We start from the raw sequence: 23,206 nt of genomic DNA on the forward strand, positions 1-23,206 counted from the left end.
CCCAGGAAGGCCAGGTGGGGGGTAGAAATGGCCTTCCCAGAGGCCCAGTCTCAGCTCTAGCTTTCACAAGTGTCCCCACCACTTTCTTTGCTCCCCAGGAAACTGAGGTCTGACAGCCACTTAACAACACACTTCTGCCAGACACTCCTTCCGATTTGTCTGGTTCAAGCGCAGAGACACATCTCCCTGGCAGCTCTTGGCAAACGCTGGCTCTGCCTGATGGTGGCACTCCAGTAGGGCTGGATGAACCCAGGCAGGCTGAACCTGATCCGTCACCTCTCCCTCCAAGCGCTGACTGCAGGAGCCCTGCGCACGGAGCCAGGCTCAGGACTGTGCCGTGAAGGAGCAGCCGGGTAAAGGCAGCTGTGGCCATGAGTGAGGACTGAGGACAAACCAGGCGGGTGTCCAGATCATCTGCTCCGGTCACTAGAGAGGTGCGTGAAGGAAGCAGCTCACGTGGCTCACTTACCGCAGGCAGCTGGAGCGAGGGATACAAGTAGAACCAGAGGGGGCCATAGAACTAATTCCAGTAATATGGGCACAAGGGGTGGGACAGACTGTGCCTGGAAAACTGCTCCTCCTGATGCACAGTGTGCCCTGCCCAGTCCTGCTGCAACAGCCCCCACGTGTGGCACATGAATCTTCCCAATGCTGCTCGTGCCAGGAGACCCTGCTGCCAGCCTCAAAGGTTTGGCTGCCACAGATCCCTCTCCTGGCATCTGACACATCTCGCCCTGCTCGCTTCGCTCTCTTACTGCTGGCAATAGCTCCTGTGAGTGGACTTTCCAAAGCAAACGGCTGAGCACGCGGATGTTTTCTTTCAAGCAAGAATACTGTCTGAATCTGACCAACATCTGCAGTCCCGTGACGGGGCACAGAGAAGTGGCACCACTTATCCTTGTGAGGTGAAGGTGTGAGTTTCCTTTTGCAGCAGGTCAAACTAATCTCGCGGGTTCTGAGAGCAGAGTGCCCTTATCCCGGAGCAGGGCAGATCACAGAAGGGAAAGAGCTAATGTTTGTTTTTCGTGGGCAGAGAGAGAACACAACTTTTTGCTTCGCTTTCAGATACTCTTGCTCTACCTGCATCTGTAAGGCTTCTAGAAGTCTCCTGTGTTCAGGTTTACACAGAACAAACCCGGGCGCTGCTCTTGCTCTGAGCCATGGCTATTGCACCTGCCCAGATCAGGTCTTCTCGGTGACAGTTCGCTCCAAAATAAGAGTGGCAGTTTTACACCATCGTAACTTTCCCGCTGCAAGCTGGCATACCGGGCAGCCCGAGCAGACTTGTTTTGCCTGCTGCTTCCTGGGAGGTGTTGCCACAGCAGTGTGTGCACAGCGTTACAGCCTTACATTTTTTTGGTAGCTAAGCATTACTTCAGCCCAAACTGTTTGTTAGAGTTAACAGCTAGAAACCATCACACCAGAGCGAACCTAATCGCAAGCCTAACAAGCGTATGTTAAACACAGCTCTACCAGTCAGCTCACCTTTCAGGCAGTCAGGATGGTATTAATTCTACTGCTGCAGCAAGAATTTTGTACTAAAACCACTTTGCAGCTCAAGCTGCTAACAAAATGCCCACTTACCATCCAGCTTTGCCAAATCCAAGGGCGCTCTGAAAAGACGAATTGCTGTGCAAGGGCTCGCATTTGACCTGTTCAGCTCAAGCGAAGATCTGGGTAAGTTGCTTACAAATTCTCGTGCGAGGAGAAAACTCTTCAGAGTTTTATACCAATCGGGAGCAGTCCAGCATTCCCTGTGGCGCTGCATCGTCACTGCTGAAACCTTCAGGTAGCAGCGGCTGCGACTGTCCGAGCATGCGCGCGCAGCAGAGGAAGAAAAGCTCTTGGAAGTTGGTCTTTTCTACCTCCACGTTGCTACTGGCCAATGGTGCAGCTGCATCGTTAGCACCTCACTCATCTCCCACCTCAGACGGGAATTATGTCCACACACAAACAGTACTGAAGAAACAAACAGTCACACTGTATGTAAATCATTAGTGTCCATGAAGTAAAAGGGAAATCTGCGCACAAAATATGGGTGAACGGGTAGTGCACCGTTTTTTTTCCTGTAGTTCTTAGTACTGGCATCCTGTTACACTTTTAGATGGTCTATAATAAACAGTTAAATAAAGAAATGTCTCTTCTTCCCTTGTATTGTGCTCATCAGCAGTTGCCAGCGTTGCTTTTGAAAAGGAAGCGCTCCGGAGAACACTGAGCGGGTTGATCACACCTTTCTGCCCATTCGCACCCCGAGCCGCAGACCTTGCACATCTACATGAAAGACTTCCTCAGATTTCTGCCGCTCGGTGCGGCAGATGGCTCCACTGGGCTAGGAGATGGCCAAGTCCCACATTTAGCGCTCTGCTTTACAGCGGCTCCTTCACTAACTGCAGCACTTCCTACCGCTGCTTTACAGCAGCTGCTAACCCTAGTGAAAACCTACCCTCGAACTCGTGTTCGGATTTGCCAGCCTTGGGGCTTTCCGTGGAGCCGGGCAGATGCTTTAGCGGGAGACCCTTCCCGCTGCAAACCGCAGGGCAGCTCAGGAGCACATGGGACCCTGCGGCCGGTTGCCTCCGTCGTGGTCACAGGAGACACGGGCATGCGGTGGAGAGCCCACATTGGTGGTGCTGCCACTAAGGGCTCTGGGACAAGACAGCGTCTTAATTCTCATTCATAACGTCTTACAACACACTGTGATTCTTCTCTCTGTCCTGGACTGGGCCTTAAGGAGTGCAGCCGGTGTCTTGCAGGGCGGCAACGTGAAAGCAGGGAGCTCTCCTTTCACCTCACAGGAAGCAGCTTTCCACTCCGCAAACCCCCCTGTGCCTCCTCCCCACGGCTCTAACCGCGTCCCGTGCCTGGGCCCAGCTAGGTCCCAGCGGACACTTGTGCTGCCCGGCTCGCCGCGGCCCTCGCGCACGCAGCCCGACTCCCTCGCGGAGCTTTGCCAGGCCCAGACCCGCACCTCGCGGCCGGGCGAGACAGGAAGGCTCTGCTCCCTGCAGGAAGGGGCCGAGCGCCCCGCGGGATGGGCTCTGCTGCAGGCCCTGCGGCGAGCAGGGGATGGCGGGGTGCACGGCACCGCGGTGCAGAGCTGACATAGCCCGCGTGACGCAGGCCCGGGCTGGGCTACATGGGACTGGACAGCCCAGAGAAAGCCCCGAGCCCTCCGAGGAGGGGCCCGCTACGCCTCCCGCAACACTGCGATGCTCCCCGCGTTCCCTGGGGCACAACGGAGCCGCTCAAGAGAAGAAGCCACCGGGGCGTTTCAGCAGAGCATCCTGCTGCGCGCCGTCGTCACGCGGTGCGGGCAGGCAGCGAGGCACGAGCAGCGCGAGCCAGGGAACGCATGAATGAACGCGCGCCCGGCCGTGCTGCGTGGAAGGGGCTCTCCCCGCGCCCTCCCACGTCTTCTGACATCCCCTCTGCTGCGACTCAAACGCGGTTTCGTTTTCCTCATCAAGAAGAAAGGCCTCGCCCCAGGCTCCCAGCACTAAACAGCTGCTCGTGCGCTTCACTGTCTCTACTGCTGCCTGCAGTTTCTTCCTTGCTTGGAGCTGAGATGGCTCTGGACGTGCCTTGCTGTGTTGGCCAGGGCCCATGTTTTCAGGACCAAGACAGGGCAACACAAGCAGCTGTGGCAGGACATGTGAAACAGAACGTGCATTTCACCCGAGACAGCTTCCGCAGCCTTCTGCCCCTAGCAGTTCCCCACACGGCCCAGCTCAGCAGTCACCTGGAGACAACACGACGCTTGCTCGCAGCTACAAGCACAGAGCCCGTTTCCCAGTTGCCTCAACACCGGGGCCAGCACCGCATTTCCCTGGCCTCCAGCTGCTGAGAGGCCTCTTCGCACAGGGGAGCTGCACGAGCCTCGCCAGGCTTGCAAGACTCGAATTAGTCAGCACAGCACCAAGCCACGAGCTCTGGTTTTGAATCAAGAGAGCTTCAGAGGTCAGCGCAGACCCAGAGGAGGCTGCGAGCAGCTCCGAGCACCCTGCCAGGGTGCACCTCTGCACTGAGGAGCAGAGCAGCTCCTACCCACCTGCCTTGATTTCCCACCATCTAGCACAGTCGAACGCCTGGAGGAGCCTGACCTGGAGCAACTTGTACTCAGTTCAGTTGGTCTCCCAGCCTTATGGACCGGCCACCCTTCTCTCTGTCTATTCTGACTTCCCAGTTACTTGTCGTCAAAGGGACACTCTGCATCCCCTGTGTGCAAGCTAGTGGTGGCCAGGGAGCACGCCAGCTTTGTCAGGTCCTGAAATGCCTCAGAGCAAAGGGGAAGTGCGCGGCTCCAGAACCAGCAGGCAGCTTTGGCAGCCTCCCCTACCTGTCGTCTCCCTGCTGGGCTGTCCTTTCTGGGCCTCTCTGTGCCCGCGTGGCCGCTCCGGGTGCTCCCTGATGCTTGGCCTTCCCTTCCCATGCGGCCTCGTGCATTCCCCCTGCACCCACCCGGGTGGACTGTCCTGTCCTGCCTCAGGTGAGGGGCTGGCTGGAGGGGGTCCCTGGTCTGAGCTCAGCTCTCACTGCCCGCAGCGGCCGATCGCTCCCCGCTGCTCAGACAAAGTGCCAGGGTAGTGACGTGCAGGCCCTCACAAAGCGCCGGCATCCCAGCTCCCCAGGCAGCCCGCAGCACCTTGTGAAGAGCAGGATCGTCCTTTGGATGGAGGTGCATAATAACTGCTTGAAAGCTGCAGCAGATGGGACCGTCAGCACTGGCAGCAGCACTTGCACCTCAGCCAAACAGCTGGGCCTCACCAGCTCTCCCGTGGAGCACGGGTAACAAGGAGCCAGTGTGCTCAGAGCAACTGGAGAGACAGGATTTACAGCAAGGAGGAAGGGACACGCGGGAAGGAGGCTGCTTCTTTCCTTGCAGTTATTTATCCGCAGCCGGTTGCAGACGACCGCCTCAAGCCAGAGGAGCCGCAGAGCGCAGGAAGCCAGAGCCACGCACGGTCCGAGCGCAACGCAGGGCTGCAGGGCAGGCTCCCGTCGCATCCCGAGGGAGCGCACGCGCACGCAGAGCCGGAGAAACACAAACCAGCCCCCTTCAGAGACCACAGCAAACGCTGCTAAGAACAGTCACTGCCATGAAATGCACGGGAAGGAAACTCCAACTGCAGTAAAATGTCCACCTGATGCACATAACTTACGCACAGACAACTTCTTTCTCCTTCCAAAGAGGCCCTCACGTCTCAAACACAGCAGCTGACCGACGGAGACGTGTTTGCGTTGCAGGCAGCTGAGCTCTTCCCATCAGTGCCAGCCTGTTGCTGCGGGTCATACGGCTCGAGCCCTCAGAGACAGCAGGCCGAGCACACCTGCTTGTGCCCCTAGAGAAAAGCACACAGACCACTGAAGACAGGCACAGGGATCAGGTTTTGAAATTTGTCTTTTTAATAAAAAGGCACCTATAAAACAGGTCAATACATTACAGGCAGCACAGATACCCAAAAACAAGCCTAAAAATTGTTTCAAATAAAAACCAATAAGATGTCTTCACATATTGTATTTATATATTTATATTTATATATATATTTATATAATGGTACAAAATGACTGGGGAAGTTTCTCCATGGGATGACAGAGAACGGGTCAGTCACCATTACCTCAACGTGAAAGCTAATTCCGGTGTGTGATCATCTGACGTTTGGGAAGATGCAGTTTCCCAATGTTTACTTTGGGGAGGGGGGGGAGCGGGAAAAACACTGTGAAGTCATGGCTAAAACATGGGCAAACCTTTTCACTGTGATTGATTAGGCGGAGTGAGTACACAGAACTCAAGCTTAGAAGCCGAGCAAAAAACTGCAAGACACAAGACTAGACACAGCTCACGGCAGTGGGCAACCGGCCGATGGCAAACTCTGCCCGGGTCCAGCACGGGTTGGCTGACACTCAGCTCGGGAGAAGCTCCCGCCGTCCTGCTGTCAAGAGCCGCGGCCGGCAGCGGTGCCGGGCGCCGAGGGCGGCTGCCCCGCACTCGCCGCCCCTGCTGCCCGCTCTGCCACCACGGAACGCGGGGCACGGCGCCTTGGGGGCGCGTGGCTCTAGGGCCCTACCTGCTGCTCCGAAGGCGGGTCAGCATTTCCCTTCTGTATCCAGAGCTGCGGAGTTCAAAGGCTCAGCTGCTTCTGACTCACTTCTCCCTGCAGGACGGGCCCTCCTCCCAGCAGGCGGGCAGGGCAGCGCCGCGCGTACCGGGGAGCCCCCGACGCTGCGCGGAGCCTGCGGGCTCCGGCCGGCGCGGGACGAGGAACGGCCGCTGCCCGAGCGAAGACGGGAAGCCCCAGGCAAAGCTCTCAGCTGCGCTGGGTGAAGGCGACAACAACAAGACAGCAGCTGTCTACAGACAAACAGAAAACATTTTTTATAGAAAATATTATGGCTTCAAATTAACCGAGTCTAGCTGGTGGGTGACGGGCAAGGTTGGGGGCTGGCATCGGTATTGCGATGTTTACAACAGAACACCAGCGGCCAACGTCCCAAGGCGCAGCCAAGAGAAGCCAAGGCCTTTCCAGCAAGCCGGGCTTAGCAAGGGCCTCGTCTGCTCGAGCCGCCTCCGCCTCATGCACTCCGAAGGACGGGGAACGCTGCCAGGCCCAAGGCTGGCGTACCCAGCCCGCGCTGAGGACTGCTCCTCTTCGCTCGAATTGCCAAGCACCCGCCGGCCTTCTCCAACAGCCTGCACCCCATGAAAAGCTTGGCCTTTCCCTCACTATTCCGCTACGTCCCTTTCTGAAAGCCCTTTCCTCCGTGCGACAGCGAGTAGGGAAAGGCGAGCTCCGCTGTGAGAGGTAGTACACTAAATCTGGCTTTGCAGAGAGAATCCTCCAACTGGTGTTTGTCTGGCAATCAAATGCCTTGTTCACAGTGGGATGCCCATAGGGTACACCAAGCTGGAACGTGGTCCCTGCTGTAATCCAGAGATGCTGTGCATGCAGGAGGGAGAGCGTGTGCTTAACTCCTCAGTCCCTTCAGCAAACAAGCACAGGAAAACCCACGAGCGCTGCGTGCAGGAAGACCTTGCTGAAGGGCAGGTGCCAGCCTGGGTGCGGAGCGCACCCCGGGAAGCGCGCCCTGTTCCAAGACGTTCCTCCGCCAGCCTGGGAGCGAGGGCTGAAACGCAAGCTTGGCCTCTTCCACGAGCAACACACAACAGCCCGCGGAGACGCTGGCTCAGCGCGCTCTGCACCACACAACCGACACCGCACAAAACACCCCGCGCTCCGATGTAGTAGAGCCCGCGGGGACAGGCCCTCGTCAATGCTGGCCCGTGAGCGCAGGCAGAGCTGCTGCAGGTAGCTCAGAGCAAACTGTAGAGATGCCCGTGAAAGCCTGGCACGCCACGGCAAGGGGAGTACGCGCCCGGAGGGACAAATCGCCTTTCCTTTCTGATAACCAAGTTCCTGCTTCGCTGCCACAAGCGGACCGCGTCCCTCTGGCAACCTACAAGGCTCATGAGCACACACGGCGCACGAGGGGGACGGACAAGCGTGAGGAAGACGTGGGAGACCATTCAGTGGCAGTAGTAGGGACGCAAGGGGGAAAGGGTTGGTGTAGGAAGCCTGCAAAGAGCCGGGTTCCCAGCTAGCTTCTCCTACAGGTGCAGGACTGAATCATACAGGTCATCCCAGAGCACAGTCGGGATCCTACGCTGGGCAGCCCCTGCCCACAGGACACGCACCGTGATGGGGAAACACTCCAAAAAGGGAGACTTCAGAGGAGCCCAACGAGACGTCCCGGCCCCGCCAGCCGCTGCTGCAGAGCCCACATCCTCACCCTTCTCCGGACAAAGGGCCAGCGCCTTCCCTTTCAGGGTGGCAGCAGCTTCACCGCGGAGCAACGAGCGCTGCGCTCTCCTTGCAGGAGCGACAGCCTCTGCCCTGCCGCGTCCGCAGCTCTGAGCTCCTCACGGCTCCGACCTCCTCACGGCCCTCGGGGCTGGCTGGGTTCGCACCCTCGGCGCAGCCTCCGCGGGGCCCTAGGAGCTGCGTGGAACGAGCGCCCCGGACACGTGCGCTGCTCGGGTGGCGCAGCTGGGACGAGGAGCTGCGCTGCAACGGGATCGCTCCGCGCCCAGGGGGATCCTCCCGCCTCCTCCAAGGAGGCTGCTGAACCCTTGTACGTTGCCTTCTTAGCTTATTTTTTGTTTTTGTCTTTTTAAAACATGTTTTGAGGCTTCTATTAAAACACAGAAATACAGAACAATTAAAAACCAGCACAAGTTTTGCCTTTCCCAGCGACCTATTTACAGCTACTTCCAAAAACCTCCTTGCACAATTTGGCTGCTTAAAAAAAAAAGATAAGGGGAAAAAAAAAAGAAAAAGGAAAGAAAAACACTGGAAGGAGGAAAAGAAAGAAAAAAAAAAGAAAAGAAACCTTTACAAACTGCCACAGGGTCTGGAAGTCCCTGGTCACCACTTCAGGTTTGGAAATTAACAGCCCAATTCCCCGTCCCTCCACCCCTTCCTCCCCACAAAGAAAGGAAAAAGAAACCCAATTCACATCAAGTTTACTGCACGTCTGGTTTTCTGTAGAGAGGCAAATCCCATATGAAACACGTCCGCCTCGGCATCCTCCACTGGCGTTGGCCCCCAACCCTCCCCCAAAGAAAGGTTTAGAAAAGTTTGTACAATCAGAGCCTGCCCCTCGCCACCCCGCGCGCCAGCCCCGGTCAGAAGGGCAGGTTGGCCATGTTCCCGGGCCCGGGGATGTAACTCATTTGGCTGTCCAGGGAGACACTCCTCTGCCTCATCTGGTGCGTGACCATGAGGTTCTGCTGCGGCGGGGGGCCCATGAGAGAGCCCTGAGGTGACATCATGTGTCCGGGCTGGGCGTACATCTCCCCCGACACCGACATGCTCCTCTGCTTGGCCTGCATCAGCATGAAATTCTGCTGGGCCATCAGGCTCTGCTGTGGAGACATCATGCCCTGGTGCATGCTGTTGCCCATCATGCCCTGCTGGGGCGGCATGCCTGTCCTCGCCAGCATGGGCACTTGTCCGGGGTGGCACATGGGCATGCCCAGGCCCCTCTGCACACCCTGCTGCCCGGGAAGGCTCGGGGCGCTCATACCTGGCCGCACAGGGGGCTGCTCAGCCATCATGTTCTGCAGGTTCATGAGGTGGAGGTTGGAAGGCTGAGATTTGGGCGCTTGGCTGTCGCTCTTGGGGAAATACTGCAAGGTGCTGCTCGGCTTCTCCGACGGGATGATCCTGGACAGGTCAAACTCGGGGATGCCGGTAGGCGTGGGGCGAATCACCTCACTGAGCTCAGGGTCGTTCAGCACGGAGGCCACCCCGGGAAGCACGGGGGGATAGGGCTCTCCGATCCGCGGCGGGACGTTCTTGCCCATCATGTGCTGCTGAGGGGGCATCTGGCCGGGCTGCTGGGAGGGAAGGTCCTCGGGCGGCAGGGGCATTCCTGGCGGGTAATGCTGCTGCATGCCGGGGCCGCCTGCCCCTCCCGGGGCCATGGGCATGCCGCCCGCTGGAGACTGCATGGCACTGTGGGGCTGCTGCATGCGGGGGAACACGAGCTGGTTGGAAGGAATCATCTGGGAGCTGTTGGGCACGGGGCCGCACGGCTGGTTCAACGAGTCCTGGGGCCCCGGGGGCAGCATCATGGCGTTCTGGGGGGGCACACCCGCCCCTGGTGCACTAGGGTGCATAGGAATGTTGGAGCCCAGCGGGTTCGGGGACGACATCATGGACGTGGGGGGCGGTTCGTGGGAGAGAGGTTGCTGACCGGGCAGGTTCATCCCCATGGGGCTCTGAGAGGAGCCGGGCCCCACGGAGTTCAAGTGCAGTTGATTCGGCTGGTTCCCCGTCACGCCTAGCGAGAGGGAAGAGAGAAGAGTTAACGCGCTGCCCACACGCCTCTCGCGGCTGCAAAGTCGCAGAGCAGCCCAGCATGTCTGCTCAAAAAGCCCGCAGCTCAAAGTGACAGTCACAGCAAGGGGCTGCCAGAAGGGTTTGCAAATCGCCGACATCAGCGAGAAATGCCCCAAACTCCTGCTCCCCGAGCTTGCGAAGAGCTGCGAGCGGCTCCGGCCCCATCCGCGCCCAGCCGTCAGACCCGACCGCCCGCCCCTGCGGCTGCACAGATCCCAGCCGGTTCTGCGTGTGCGGATGGCCCTGGGGACACGAGGGGATCTCAGCGGGGCACTCAGCACCCTGCCTGCGCGGAGCAGCGACCCATCGGCACTGCCCGAGCGCTCGGTTAGCCAGGGAGCAGACTCCAGGTGCCACGCGCCCTCGGGCGGCAGGGAGCAGGAAGACCAAAACGCCTGCAGCCTAACGCCAGCGACAATCTGGGAGCGAAGAGCGTGCTCCTCAACGCGGCCTTTGCACAGAGGTTCAGTTTTAGAGGGAGCAAGGGCGTTTGCATATCTGGGGTCACACAGACTGAGTACCCAGGAGAAAGAGAGTCAAACACCTGATTTTTCATTTCGAAAACCACCAAAAGTGTTTATCAGACAGCTTTAAAAACCCCTAACCAAGTGACACAGCCTGCTGGAATTCCCCTTCTCCTCTAGCTGGTCATCAAACGATAAAAGATGATCACATTTGCTTAGCTGTCCTCATGAGCGCCACCAGCTAGCAAAGCAGATCTGCCTGTCACATACTGAGATCAAAACCGAGGAGCGCTGGCGCTATGGAGCTATGACACGGCCTTGCTTGTGCAGGCGCCCGGGCTCTACTCGGACCTTCCGACTTCTGAGCCTTGTTTGCACTGTCCCTGTCCCATTAATGGGCCGTGTCCTCCAGAAAACAAACACGCACAGTCTCACAGAGTCACAGAATGGTTGAGGTTGGCAGGGACCTCCAGAGATCATGCAGTCCAAGCCCCCTGCTCCAGCAGGGACACCCAGAGCACGGGGCACAGGGTGGCATCCAGGCGGGTTGGAAAGATCTCCAGAGAAGGAGCCTCCACAACCTCTCTGGGCAGCCTGTGCCAGGGCTCTGGCACCCTCACAGGAAAGAAGTTCTTCCTCGAATGGAGGTGGAACTGCCTGGGTTTCAACTTGTACCCATTAATCCTTGTCCTGTCACTGGCCACCACGGAGAAGAGTTTGGCCCCATCCTCCTTATATTCACCTCTCAGATACTTGTACAGATTGATCAAACAAGAGCAATTGAAGGAAAACCTGGGGCTCCGAACAAGAGATATCTGCCTGGAAGTCCTGGGACATCTCCAGGAGCAGAGCAAAATCCAGGGCCGACGCATCCAAACAGGATAAAGGTAGCTTCAGGAACTTATGGAACTCATGCAAAGACAGTGGCCAGAACACCAAACTGGGACACGTCTTTCTGAACAGCACACCCAAGCCGAAAGCTGGCAGACCGTGTGGGCATGCAGACTACCAAGAACGAGGACAAATTTAAGCTCCTTGCCCGAGAAGCTGATGGGAGAGCAGAGTTTCTCAGGCCTGCTTCAACTTTGCAGCTGCCCTCTCCTGCTCTGCACAGTCCATCGGGCTGCCAATGTCCACAGGAGACTCTAACGGCCCTAATGCCCCGTTCCCAAGCTCCATACCTGACATACTTCCAGGCGGGAGCAGAGGCCTGTCTGGCAGCAGCTCGTCATCAGAGGTGGCGATAGTTTTGATGGCATTGTGGTAAAGTGGTGTGGAGCTGGGCATGGCATACTTGGACATCTGGGACATCATCAGCGAGAGGGGGTTCTGGGAGGGGGATGGATCTGGAGAGGAAGTAAAAGGCATATTGGGATTCATGGTGCTAGAGGTGTTACTGGCTGGTGCGGAAGAACTGCTCCTAGGCCCAGAAGGGAGAGAACCTGCAAGCAAGAGAGAAAGCGGCTTAGTACCACCCCAGGCTGCCAGACAGCAAACCCATTCTCTCCTCAGAACCGCAGCGCGCAAACACAGACGGGCTGCAAAACACAGAGCCCTCAGCACTCGGGGGAAGAACGTGCCTACAGCCCGTCCCGCGTGTACGCTTCTCCCCAGGCTGCTTTCTGTCACCTCTGCTGACGGTCGGGACACAAACCGTGCAGCTGTGCCAGCGGGAACGGCTGCAAATGCGCCCTGGGCTGCCTGAAACAAGCGGCCAGGCAGGCAGAGCGCCACGTGCTTCCTGGGGCACAGAAAGCACCAGGCTGCTGCTGACAGCGGGAGCGCAGGCGGCCCGAGACGGCTGCATCTGGGGGATGGGAACCGCAAGCGCAGGAAGCAGCCCAGGACGCTCCTAATGAGCCCTGGTGTTAAGCTCTTTGTTGCAGAGTCCGGGATGTGCACACACTCCAAACAGCAGCGCACGGGCACACGCACACACACACGACCCCAGCATACCCGGATCCAGTCCTCCCATGGAAGCGGACGAGTTCATGCTGAGGCTTTGCTTGCTCTGGTTGACGCCGGGGCTGGGCATGGTGGCTTTGGGAGATGGCACCCAGCCCGGGGAAGGAACAGCCATGGGGGGAGACTTCAGGCGGCTTGGGGAGCCAGTGGGAGAGCGGACGCTGAGCGAGGAGCTCATCACCTGGGGGGACTTCAGGGGCCCGGACTGGTTCGAGGGAGGCATGCTGACCATCTGCGAGGGCGTCTGCGGGGACTTGAGGTTGGCAGAAGGGGAGGTGACGAGCGGCGAGTGCACCTGGCTGAGCGTGGGCGACTTGAGGTGGCCCATGCTGGGGGAGTTCATCTGGCTGATGTTGATGGTGAGGTCCGAAGGGCGGCGGCCCAGGCCCCGGGAAGGCGCCGGATGCACGTTGGCCAGGTTGCCCCCTTGCGTGGGAGCGGGGTTGGAGGCCGGCGGCAGAGGGATGTGGCTGAGCCTGGTGGTGCCGCCGATGCTCCCGACGGGCATGGCGCCCTGCTCGGGGCTGAACATGTCCGAGGCGCTGCCCATCTCCTGGGGCATGTTGGGGTAGGGTCCCTGGCCGCTCGAGAAGCCCTGCTGCCCTTGGTTGGGGAACTGGGAGGGAATCATCATTTTCTGGGGCCCCGCCAGCATGGCGCTGCCGTTGCCGTTCTGAGCCCTTGCCCTGGCCAGCTCCTCGGGGCTCATGCCCTGGTGGGCCATCATGTCGGGGCCCCTCATCTTCTGCGACATCATCATCTGCTGCTGCGGGGTCATCTGGACATTGAGGTTCATGTTCATATTCATGTTAACATTCATGTTCATGTTGAGGTTGCTGGGGCCCATGGGGGCGTCCATGTCCCGAAGGCCTGACTGGCTCATAGGGGGGCTCAGCATGCCCCGGGTGCCCGCAAACTCCATCCCCATCGGGGCGCTGCCCACGTTGTCCCCCGCGATCTGCCCGGCGAACATGGATGGATCCATTTGCCTGTGAGCCTGCATCATCCTCTCCATTTCCATGCCCTGGCTCATGGAGTTGCCGGACATCCCCATGGGCCTCTGCATCGCCACCGGGCGTTTCTCCATCAGCTGGTGCCGCAGGATCTCCTCTCTGGCGCGCGGATTCATGAACCTCTCGGGGTCGCCTTGCCCTGACGGGTAGGGCAGGGTGCCCTGCGGGAAGTTGCCGGGGCCTCCCATGGGAGGCATGTCATCGCTCCAGCCCATGCCAGGCCGCACTGGCCTCTGCATGGCGTTCATGGGCCCGAGAGCCTCCAAGGGCATATTCTGCATCCCCCCAAAGCCGGAGACTCTCTGCATTTGATTGCCAGGGAATCGTGGCCCGGGAAAGGGCGGCCCCCCTCTCAGCTGCATAGGGTCCTGCACATCTATGGGTCCTCGCAGCTGGCCGCCCATGCCGGGTGGCCACTGCTCTCCAGGCTTGCTGTGGTACGGCGGCGGGGGCCCGCGCATCATCATGCCTCCCATAGACTGCGGGATCATGATGTCCTGCATGGGCCGGCCGTGGATGCTGATCTGCTCCTCTTTGCGCCGCTTCTCCTCGTAGTATTCCTCCTGCAACTTCCTCCAGGCCACCTGCTCCGGGGTCAGGCTGTCCTGGTTCAGCCTCTGCATCATCAGGCTCATCTGCTGCCCCATGTCAGCGCTGGGGTGATGAGGGATGTCGTGGTCCAGACCGGGGCCACCCAGGCTCTGTGTCTGCGAAATCATGGACTGCAGCGGCTCTTCGTACTTCTTCATGCTGGCGGGGGGCGCGGGGGGCTGCGCGGGGGCAGCCTGCGGCGGAGGGGCAGGGCCGCCCTCGCCCGCGGTTTGGCTGGACTTCATGAAGGGCTCAGCCTCCCCGCTGCGCAGCAGCAGCCGCTCGATGTCGCGCAGGGTCTGCAGGGAGCGCTCCCGGTGCTCCAGCTGCTCCTTAGAGAGCCCTTCCGAGTTCATGGGGTTTCTGGAGCCCAGGCCCGCCGGCCCATTGCCCGGCATTCCGGAGCCTGGGCCTTCCCCCAGGAGGCCAGAGCTGGAAGCGGCGGACGACTCCGCTTGCCCAGGCTGCATGGCGTTGCCAGAGGCCGTGGGGGCATTGGGGTGGTTGCTTCCCGGCTGGCTGCTGCTGCTGCTGTTCCCCAGAGAGTTGGGAGTCAGATCCCTGCGGACATCCTCGGCGGCCCCTTCCTGCGGCAGGGCGCTGGGTGCGGGCAGGGCTGTTTGACCGATGCTCTGGGGCTGCGGCTGCGGCGGGGGCGCCGGTGGCTGCGGCGGGGGCGCTTGCGCCGCGGGCGGCTGCGACTGCGGAGTGTTGGCAGCGGGCGGGTTGATCGGCAGCTGCTCGGCCACCCCCAGCACTTTAGGAGCCGGCGCCTGGCAGAGAAAGGGGAAGCCAAAGTGAGCGGGAAAACTCGAGGCGGCTGCTCTTCCCTCCACCCCGCGGGAGACCGCTGCAGCCCAGAAACACGCCGCGGGGCAGCTCTGCCTTCCTTCCCTGTGGGGAAGGAGCTGGCCCTGCTGCATGCCCCGGGTGCTGCGGAAATGCCCGAGTGGGTGTTGTGCCCATGCGGTCACAGGCCACGCACGGCAGCCATCCCAAACTTATCATAGCTGACAGCAGCCAGGAGTCACTCCAAAGAGGTCCTGCAGCAAAGCAGCTTCTCTCACCACTGAAAGGGGACTCTGAAGAGCCCTTCCTTCACAGCTGAGCCGGGCAGGGTGAGAATGGCCACGTCAGAAGCGAGGGCATATCAGTCAGCAGCGTGTGCCGACAGGAGGAACGTTGGTTCACGGCTGGTAATACCTGGTCTAGCTTCGCCCGTGGGACATTCTGCTGATGATAGGCCAGAATGGAGTCAGCTCGGCCCTGCAGGACAGCTTCTGCAGCTCTGGGGAGAGAACGCAAGCCACTCAGGAACAGACAAGCGCTGTGGCCCATCGCCATCCCCCCGCTTCTGGTCCCCAGGTCCCACCTCCACTTCTCAGTCCTGTGGGAAAAGGGGAATATCCTCAGAGACCTCCTGTCTGTCCTGCTCAGGCCCCAGGGAGCGTCTCCAATGGAAGATGAGAACCTTAGAACTTCCTTCTTCCCGTGGCTAGAACTGGGCGCTGTACTCTGCGTCGTGCCTGCTGCCCTGAAGGCGTTGGTAGCCAAGATCTGGGACCTACCACGCAGCCGCCGGGAGCTAACAGAGAGCTCTAAAACTAAGCGGTCTGCCTAAGCTCCACAACTGAGCCCACGCAAGGCAGAGGAGAGGAATGGTGCTGAGAACACCGAGTGTTACGGGCCACTGCCCAGGGAGCAGCCCACGCTGCTCCAGACAACCTTCTTAATTAGATGCTGACTAGATATACCCCGCAGTGCACCACGCAGGAAGCCGTGCTGGGCACTGCTGGGAGGAAACGTGCACTTCGGACAAGGCTTAGCCCTCTGCAGCAGCTGCCAGCAGACTCCTGGACCTCCGTGGAGACCCACTCAGAGCACCTGAAGGGACACGGGGCCTGCCCTGCTCTCCTCTAGTCAAGCACAGTCGGTAGCAGCGGGCAGCCGTGACGGGTCAGTCCCACACCAGCGGAGGAGGGACACAGTTTTCTGCTTACGTGTTAGCAAGGTGCGTGGTGAAGACGTAAACAAACTGCGAGGGCTGCTTCCCTGCTCCGCCGCCTCCGCCTGCGGCACCGTCCGGCCGTAAGCCTGGCGCAGCGCCGTGAGGTGCGCTGGAAGAACTGGTCTCGTTCAGGGTGGGCAGTGGGTTGGACCCTGGACCAAGCTGCGAGGCCGTGGACATTGCAGGATCTGCTACATTACAATCTGGGGGAGCACGGGAGGCAGAAGTTACTGACAAGCAGGACAGCGGAAGAACCTGTGCAGCCTCTGCAGGACAGCGTGGCCACCGCTACCAGGGGAATTAGCACATCGGATCGCGACAACCAGAAAGGCCAGGGCAGCAGCACCTTGGGCACCAGAGCAGAGCAAGCGGCCGCAGCAGAGACCTGCGGGGACGGCAGAGCCTCCTTCGGCAGCGGGGCCGTGCTCTGGGTGTCGGGGTGCTGCTTCCGAAGGCCGCTTCCCTAAGGAAAGGCCGGGGCCCGTCTTGGCACGGGGCCGGCGCTCAGCACGGCCAGCACCGGCAGATGGCAGCACGGAACCAGCCGTCCCCAACCTGGGTGGCCGCGGCCACCAGGAGCCCCAAGGGCCCGGCTCTTCCCTGTCCACCCTCAGCACAGGGTGGCCCAGCTGGGCTCCCTCCCTCCCCATGGCCATGGCCACCCAAACCCAGGGAGCAGGCGTAAGGGGAGATGCTACTCACTGGAGTGATAATTATTAGTCATCATCAATTATTTAATAATATCCCTAATTAATATTAATAAGCATTGTAATTAACAGCCGCTTTCAGCGCTTCGCTCTTGCAGCGCCGCTCACGCGCGGGCACATGCTGTGCCCCTTGACCAGCGCCCCTCGCCATCAAGGAGGCCTTCACTGCGAGGGACAAGCACTGAGGCCACCAGCCGGCCCCTGTGAGGGGCAGAGTCACCGCGGGAGGCCGGACGCAGGGACTCGCTGACTCCCTCAGCACTGGCCCTTGTCCCTGACAGTCCCGCCGTGCCCAGCTCTAATGGGGCAGGTCGTGGAGCAGGCTCCAAAGGGGAGATGCTGCCACGCTGTGCCGCATCCTGAGCCACTGAGCAGCGGGGACATCTTCAACTCCAGGGGGAAAGTGAAAGAACTGGATCCCGAAAGTTCACAAAAGCCTCTACAGCATTTCACTGTTCCCCAAAGACTTATTACAGATCAGGCAAAGCTCTGGCATGAGCTGAGCTTGAACTACCCACGTTGGCTATGAGCTGAGAGCGCTCGCTGTGTGCGCTTCAGCTAGCTCAGCTGACCAGACCCCTTGTCGAGAACCTGGGAGCCCCTCCGGCACCGGTTGTCTTTAACGTGCAGTCTCCAGACGACCCTTCTGCTGCCAGCGTGGCCAGAGGAAAAGACAACAAGGGCCTCGGGGCCCCGGCCCTCCCTCCCGCGTCTCAGCGGCACCTCTGCGCAGGAGGCTCCTCGCCGCGCGCGCCCAGCGCGTGCTCCCTCACCGCGGTGCCCGGCGGCTGTGCCGGCCGGCCGCGCCACGCGCCAGCCCGGTTGGCAGGAGGAGGCCACTCACTGTGTGCGCTGCTCAGAGGCTTGTCGTCTTCCTCGCTGTCCGGCCCCGAGCACCATTCATCCCCGCTGTACGGCTGCTTCCTCTCCAGCACGCACCGCCGCTTGCTCCGCGGAGCCACCTCGCCTGCGACGGGACAGAACGATGAGAAGGGCAGCGGACGCCGGGCCGTAGGGGCCCGGTGCAGCTAGGGGGCCCGTAGGTGCAGCTCCGCGCTGCACCCCTGGCAAAGCAGCCGGGGAAGCGCCAGGCGCTAAGGAGCGGGCGTGCAAAGGCCAGGGCCCCCGCGCGGGAACTCCGGCTCTCTGACGGGATCCTGCCTAGCACGGAGACCCCGTGTCCCGATGGGACGGGGCCGGCTGGGCCTGCGGCGGGCTGAGAACGTGGAGCAGCTCGGGGATCCCCACAGCGCCCGTCCTCACCAGCGCTCCTGGAAAAACGCGACCTTCCCGCACCGAGCGCTTGGGGCAGAGGTGCAGGGCAACCCCTCCGGCGCTCCTGGCTGCAGCGCTGGGAGGCGCAGGCCGCAGCACCGCTCTGGGGAGGCCTCGCTCAGCCCGAGCTGCTGCTCCAGCAGCGCACGAGTCTGCGTGCGGCCTCCGGCAGCTCTGCTGCAACGCCAGGACTGTCCTGCGGCCGCAGGCAGACGCTCGCTCGCCGGGGAGGCAGAGCGCCTGCCTGGGCGCTGACGGGAAGGCGCCGTCGATACTCTGCTGTCTGCCATTCACAAAACCCGTCTGGCGCGGCAGACGGGCAGGGAGCGCTTAGAGGGCTGCTGGCTCCCTCCCCCTTGGCCCTCCTTGCTCCAGCAGCGGAGATCCCAAGAGGGGACCCGCAGGCTCCGCTCTGCCCGGCACCAGCCAAACGCTAAGCCCTGCGGCTGCCATGGCGCCGATGCCAGCTCCCCGCTTCTGCTCCATGGCAAACACCAGCCTCCCGATGCCAGCAGAGAGAAACTTGCCGGGGGCAGCAGGTCTTGCCAGCTACGTTCTGTTCTTTATTCCACACATGGCTCTGGCCTCGGCCAGTCGGGCAACACGGCTTTGTCACGGCTACAGGTCAGAGCAGCGGAGCCGCTGCTGGGGACAGCAACTTCACGTGAGCAGGTGCAAGTCTCGGTCAGAACCGGGGACGCTCCTCTGACCGCAGCCTGCCAGGATGTCCTGCCTTTTCTGTCGCCAAGTGTCACACGCAGCCGCTGGGCCCTGAGCTCTGGATGCCAAAAGGCTGCAGCCTACGACAGGGAAGCCAAAGGGTTTGCAAATACTGACTCAGCCCTTCTCCAGAAACCAGGCGATTTGACACAAGAACCACCCGCTGCTGGCAAAACCACGGAACGGTCCTGACGGCGACCCTCACCTCCTCACTAACCACCACTGGGTAACTGGGCAGCTGCGAGAGCGCCGCAAAGGCAGCGCTTGGCCTACAGCAGGGGGACAGAAAACAACCAAGCTCAGCCCTAAATTGAAAGTCTGCACATTACAGAGCACGGCTGCTTGCTACAGCTTCAGGGAATATCAGGCCACAGCATCCCATAAAAAACAGAGCCCAGGTCCTCAACGAGCTGTAGGGAATAACACGGACAGACAGGAAGGACGGGACTCTGCGAGGCCGGGAAGCAGCAGCCTCGAAACAGGAGGTGCAGCGGGCGCTCGCCCTCGCTCCCAGCACCCCGGGTCCCGCCAGGATGCTTGGGCTAAGCAGGAGAGCATGTTGCCGAAGGCTTAAGAGAGCATTACCTTTCGATTCCGCGTCCAGCGAAGGGGTGCTGGCTTCTCGCTGTTCTCCTGAGTCCACTGAGATGCTTCGTTCCCGTTTCACTTTGCCCTTCAAGGACCCGAAGTTGGGGACAGCGTTCTGGCTGTTTTTCAGTCCAGAGTTGCCAGGGGAGATCTGGGTGGCCTTGCTGCCATGGCTGCCCGCGCCCACACCCTTGGAGCCCAGGTTACAGGCGGGTGCTTGGCTCACGTTGTGGTGCTGGGCGGGCGCCCCGCCGCTGCCTGCCTTGCCATGGCTGGGCAGTTTGTTGTCAGGGTGCATTGGAGTGGCTGAGGCGTCCCGCAGCGCCGGCGAGGGAGCGCCCGGGCCCGTCCGTCACAAACCTGCAAGAGAAGAGGGCGCTGAGCGGCCGCAGGCCCTGCCGAGCCGCGGGCACCGCAAGGGCACAACTAGGCAGAGCAGGGTGGCTCACGCCGGCTTTGCCCGTTGCGGTGCGAAGGACCCTCTGCGCTATTTTGCGGGCGTTTCCCCAGTTTGGCGACCCTGACCAGAAATGGGGCGCCTTTATGGTTTCAGGAGTCCCTTCTGATGCCCGGTCAACCCAAGTACAGGTGCCGCTACGCTGGCATTTCCTGTGCTCTGCGAAACACGCCGAAGACGACTGTGAGGACAGAAATTAGTCTTGATGCAAGCCCCTGGGGCGAAAGCGCCAAAGGGATAGCGGAAAATCAAGGTGCCTGGAAGCAGCAGCAGGTCTCTCTTCAGCAGATACCATAGCCGAAGAGAAGGAGATTACAAGGCAAGGGGTGAGCAGGGGTCGAGAGCGCTCGCCACCCAAGCAGCGTCACCATCTCTCTGGGAGGGACCGTTCTGGTCCAGGATGGTGGGCTCCCGTCTCCAGGACGGCTTCCAGCACAACGGTAGGACGCAGCGCGCCACAGGCCCGCTGGGACAACGGCGCAGGGCTCTCCTGCTCCAGAGCCGGCCCGCGGGCCGAGGCAGAACACTTCAGGGGACACCAGGACAGGGCAACGTGTCTGCTGCATGTGCGGTGCAGAAATGCTGCTGCTGCTGCTGCTGCCGCCTTTGTTGCAGCAGCATCCCTATGTCCTAACAGAGCTTCTTGTGCTCACGCTGGGACTCCCTCCCACGGAGCTCCGCACGGGCATTACAGATGCCTGGGATGCAGCTCCACGTCACCCGAGCGCACGGCACGTTCGGGAGGGCTGCTGCCAATCCAAACTCAACAAGCAACCCTAGTGACTGCAGCGTGCCCCACTCCGGGCTTATGGCTGCCTCCTACATGCTGCAAGGAGCTCCCCTCACTATGGAGCAGGCAACTCCAGCGCGGGCATCAGTCGGCTCCGTCCTAGCGAACACTGGACCACGCAGAGGGCCGCTCTTTGGTGCCTCTATCTCCGACCTTTGGAACACAGCTCTTAAGACACGGTGTCTTCCCAGCCCACACCAGGTAAGTGCTCCGAGACAGCCCTAGCACAGAAAGCAGCACGTACCTACGAGAAGGAGCTTTCTTCTGCTGGAGAGCGTCGACGCTTCCTGCGCCGGGGCCTTGCTCTCCTCGCTACAGCTTCCTCTCCGCTCACGGCTCTGCCCTCGACGCTGCACAGACACCCCCGGCCCCGCTACCTGCCGTAGGCATCTTTACTTCCTGGCGAGGGGGCGGGGAGGGACACTGCAAAGCCGCTATTTGCACAAGCGGAGATATTATTTTCTGTTTGCTTCCTTCTGCGGAGCGCTGAGCACGGTGCCCCCTCGGCGCGCTGCAGCCCTTGTCCTCGCACAGGCGGACGAGCTTCCCAGCGCACGGCGGTGGCTCCCGCTGCGCGAGCGGAGCGGGCCCGGCGCTGCACGCAGGTCTCCCAGCCATCCAGGGACAGGAAGCACCAGCCCCAGAGCAACCCCCGGCTCTCTAAATAGCGCTGAACCAGCTCCGCAGCAGGAGATGCTAAAAGCGGAGCTGGGGACGCGCCATGAGGAGAGGCCAAGCGCTCGCACCCCGAGCAACGCGCAGCCGCGGAGCGAGGCGCGCTCTGCAGACCCGCAGTCCGCGAAAGGCAGCGATCGGCTGCGCCCTGCCACCCCGAACCCAGCGAGCTCCTGCCCCGCACGGGACATCTCCGCACTGAGCGGCGCCCGGGCCTGCCCGGCCGGTCAGCGGGCTCATTCGCGCAGCGCTCGGCCTGTGCAGCTCTCCCAGCGGCAGGTCGTGAGCGGCTCCCTGCTCCTGCACACGCTCACACCTCGCTGTGGCTCTGGCTCTGCCCTCCAGGAACACGAGGCGCGGTGCTGATTAATTTTCACAGCACATAAGGGAGTTGCTAGCCCTTTAAGTGTCAGCCAGCCTCGCTCGCTCGCTCTTGTTCTCCAGGGACCTATTAATAGCAGCTGGAAAGATCACATCACTCTCTGGATATTTATACCCCTCATTCCACACCAGGAGAGATTTATGTCAGAGCTGCCGTCCCAGCGCCTGCCCAATTGCTCCGCGCAGGGGGAGGGGAGCGGAGCGGGGAAGGAGACACGGAGAGGGCAAGCGGGGAGGAGGAGAAGGTCCATCCGGCTCCGAGCGCAGCAGCCAGCGCGCCTGCTGCCCGCAGCGCCCGCTGCCGCACGCGGAGCCGGCGGCCCCTCGGAAGCGGCTCCAGGGAAGCGCTGCCGGCTCCATCCGCAGCCGGCCCGGCCCCAGCACCAGGAGAGCGCTCGCATCCTGCGGCCGAGCAGACACCTGCCTTAATCAGTTCAAACGGGGAAAAAGATGGCCACGAACAGCAAGTGCAGCAGCCCTCGCGGAGAGTCGCTCCTTGTAGCGACACCGAGCGACTGCTTCATGGATGAGTAAGTGGTGTTTAATGAAGAATCATGGTAAATACAGACCCTTCCCTCCGCACCTGGCAGCCTGCTCCATCCTCCGTTCCGACTGCCAAAGAACGTCACTATCAAAAGCATTTCAGGCACGGACTGACGCACGGGCAGCCGCATCCACGTGCACCCCACGCCACGCTGCCTGGATGGAGTTTGGCTTCACGCTCCACTCAGCAAGGCAGACACAGGCAGTCGGCACAGCAAGAGCTCCTGGAATGTCCCATCCCGCTTTGGGGCTATCTAACTGAATTCCTTCTTCCTTTGCCTTCTGGGATGGGCTGCCCATCCCGGGAGCACGTACAGGCCTTGCCTCGGCCACTCGTAGCGTGTAAAGCCACCCGGATCCGACTGAGCGCCTGGTCTAACCCATTCCGGGTTAAACCACGCGCTCCTGCCTGCAGATTCTGCAGCGCTTGCAAGAGAAGCAACAGTTGGATCCTGCTGCCCGGCCTCCCATCTGCCCGGGGTTGCAGTAAGCTGATAGGCATCTTGCTTGCTGTAAACTCCTCCTCACACACACCCCTTCAAACTGGATTGCTGTAGACGTGCCACATAGCTGGGCCACAGAAAAGGCTTAATTACAAAATAAGATGCTCTGGCGCAGGGAGACAAACGATCCAAAGCATCTCAAAAAGAACACAACAAAAAGGACAACACAGAAATCTGGCTCCCTCTGCAACTCAGCAGGCCCCCCACCGCAGCCCAGCAGCTTGAAAACAAGAGCAAATTTAATTCCCATGGTCAAAGCAAGGAGCCAGGACTCCTGCACGCGGCTGCTGGCTGCCGCCTCCTGCACTGGTGACCTTGAGCGAGACACGCTGTTCCTGGGTACCTAGATTCCCCCATCATTAAACAGGCTGACAACTCGGCCTGCCTCGCGAGGGGAAGGAGGCTTGCAAGGCATAATAAATATCTCTGCTGAAGAAAACGCTCTGTCTAAACGCAGACAGAAAACGTTTGTGCCAGGTACGTCTGAAAAGCCACGGCGCTACAGCGAAGGCTGAGACCTTAGCGAAAAAGCAACCCCAAAGCACAACAAGAACTGCTTTCAGGGAGTCTCTGCGCTCCAGCGGCACGAGGGGCGGAGGCAGCGCCGGGCGCGGAGCAGCGGCTGCT

At 60.7% G+C, this 23,206-nt stretch overlaps 1 protein-coding gene across 1 annotated transcript; it reads right to left on the reverse strand.

Annotated features, from left to right (window-relative positions):
- Window positions 1-8,501: 8,501 nt before the first annotated feature.
- On the reverse strand, window positions 8,502-19,586 carry BCL9L (BCL9 like). Its single transcript, XM_088540216.1, has 7 exons — window positions 19,228-19,586; window positions 17,492-17,614; window positions 15,933-16,143; window positions 15,136-15,220; window positions 12,320-14,705; window positions 11,545-11,805; window positions 8,502-9,840 (listed from the first exon to the last, which is right to left on the reverse strand). The coding sequence occupies exons 1-7, from the start codon at window positions 19,526-19,528 to the stop codon at window positions 8,681-8,683; spliced, it is 4,527 nt and encodes a 1,508-aa protein (XP_088396342.1). The 5' UTR covers window positions 19,529-19,586; the 3' UTR covers window positions 8,502-8,680.
- Window positions 19,587-23,206: the final 3,620 nt, after the last annotated feature.

Source organism: Tinamus guttatus, unplaced genomic scaffold, assembly GCF_059628265.1.
Source record: "Tinamus guttatus ecotype Peru unplaced genomic scaffold, ASM5962826v1 Tinamus_guttatus_pri_ptg000057l, whole genome shotgun sequence".
In the NCBI taxonomy this organism is placed as follows: domain Eukaryota; kingdom Metazoa; phylum Chordata; class Aves; order Tinamiformes; family Tinamidae; genus Tinamus; species Tinamus guttatus.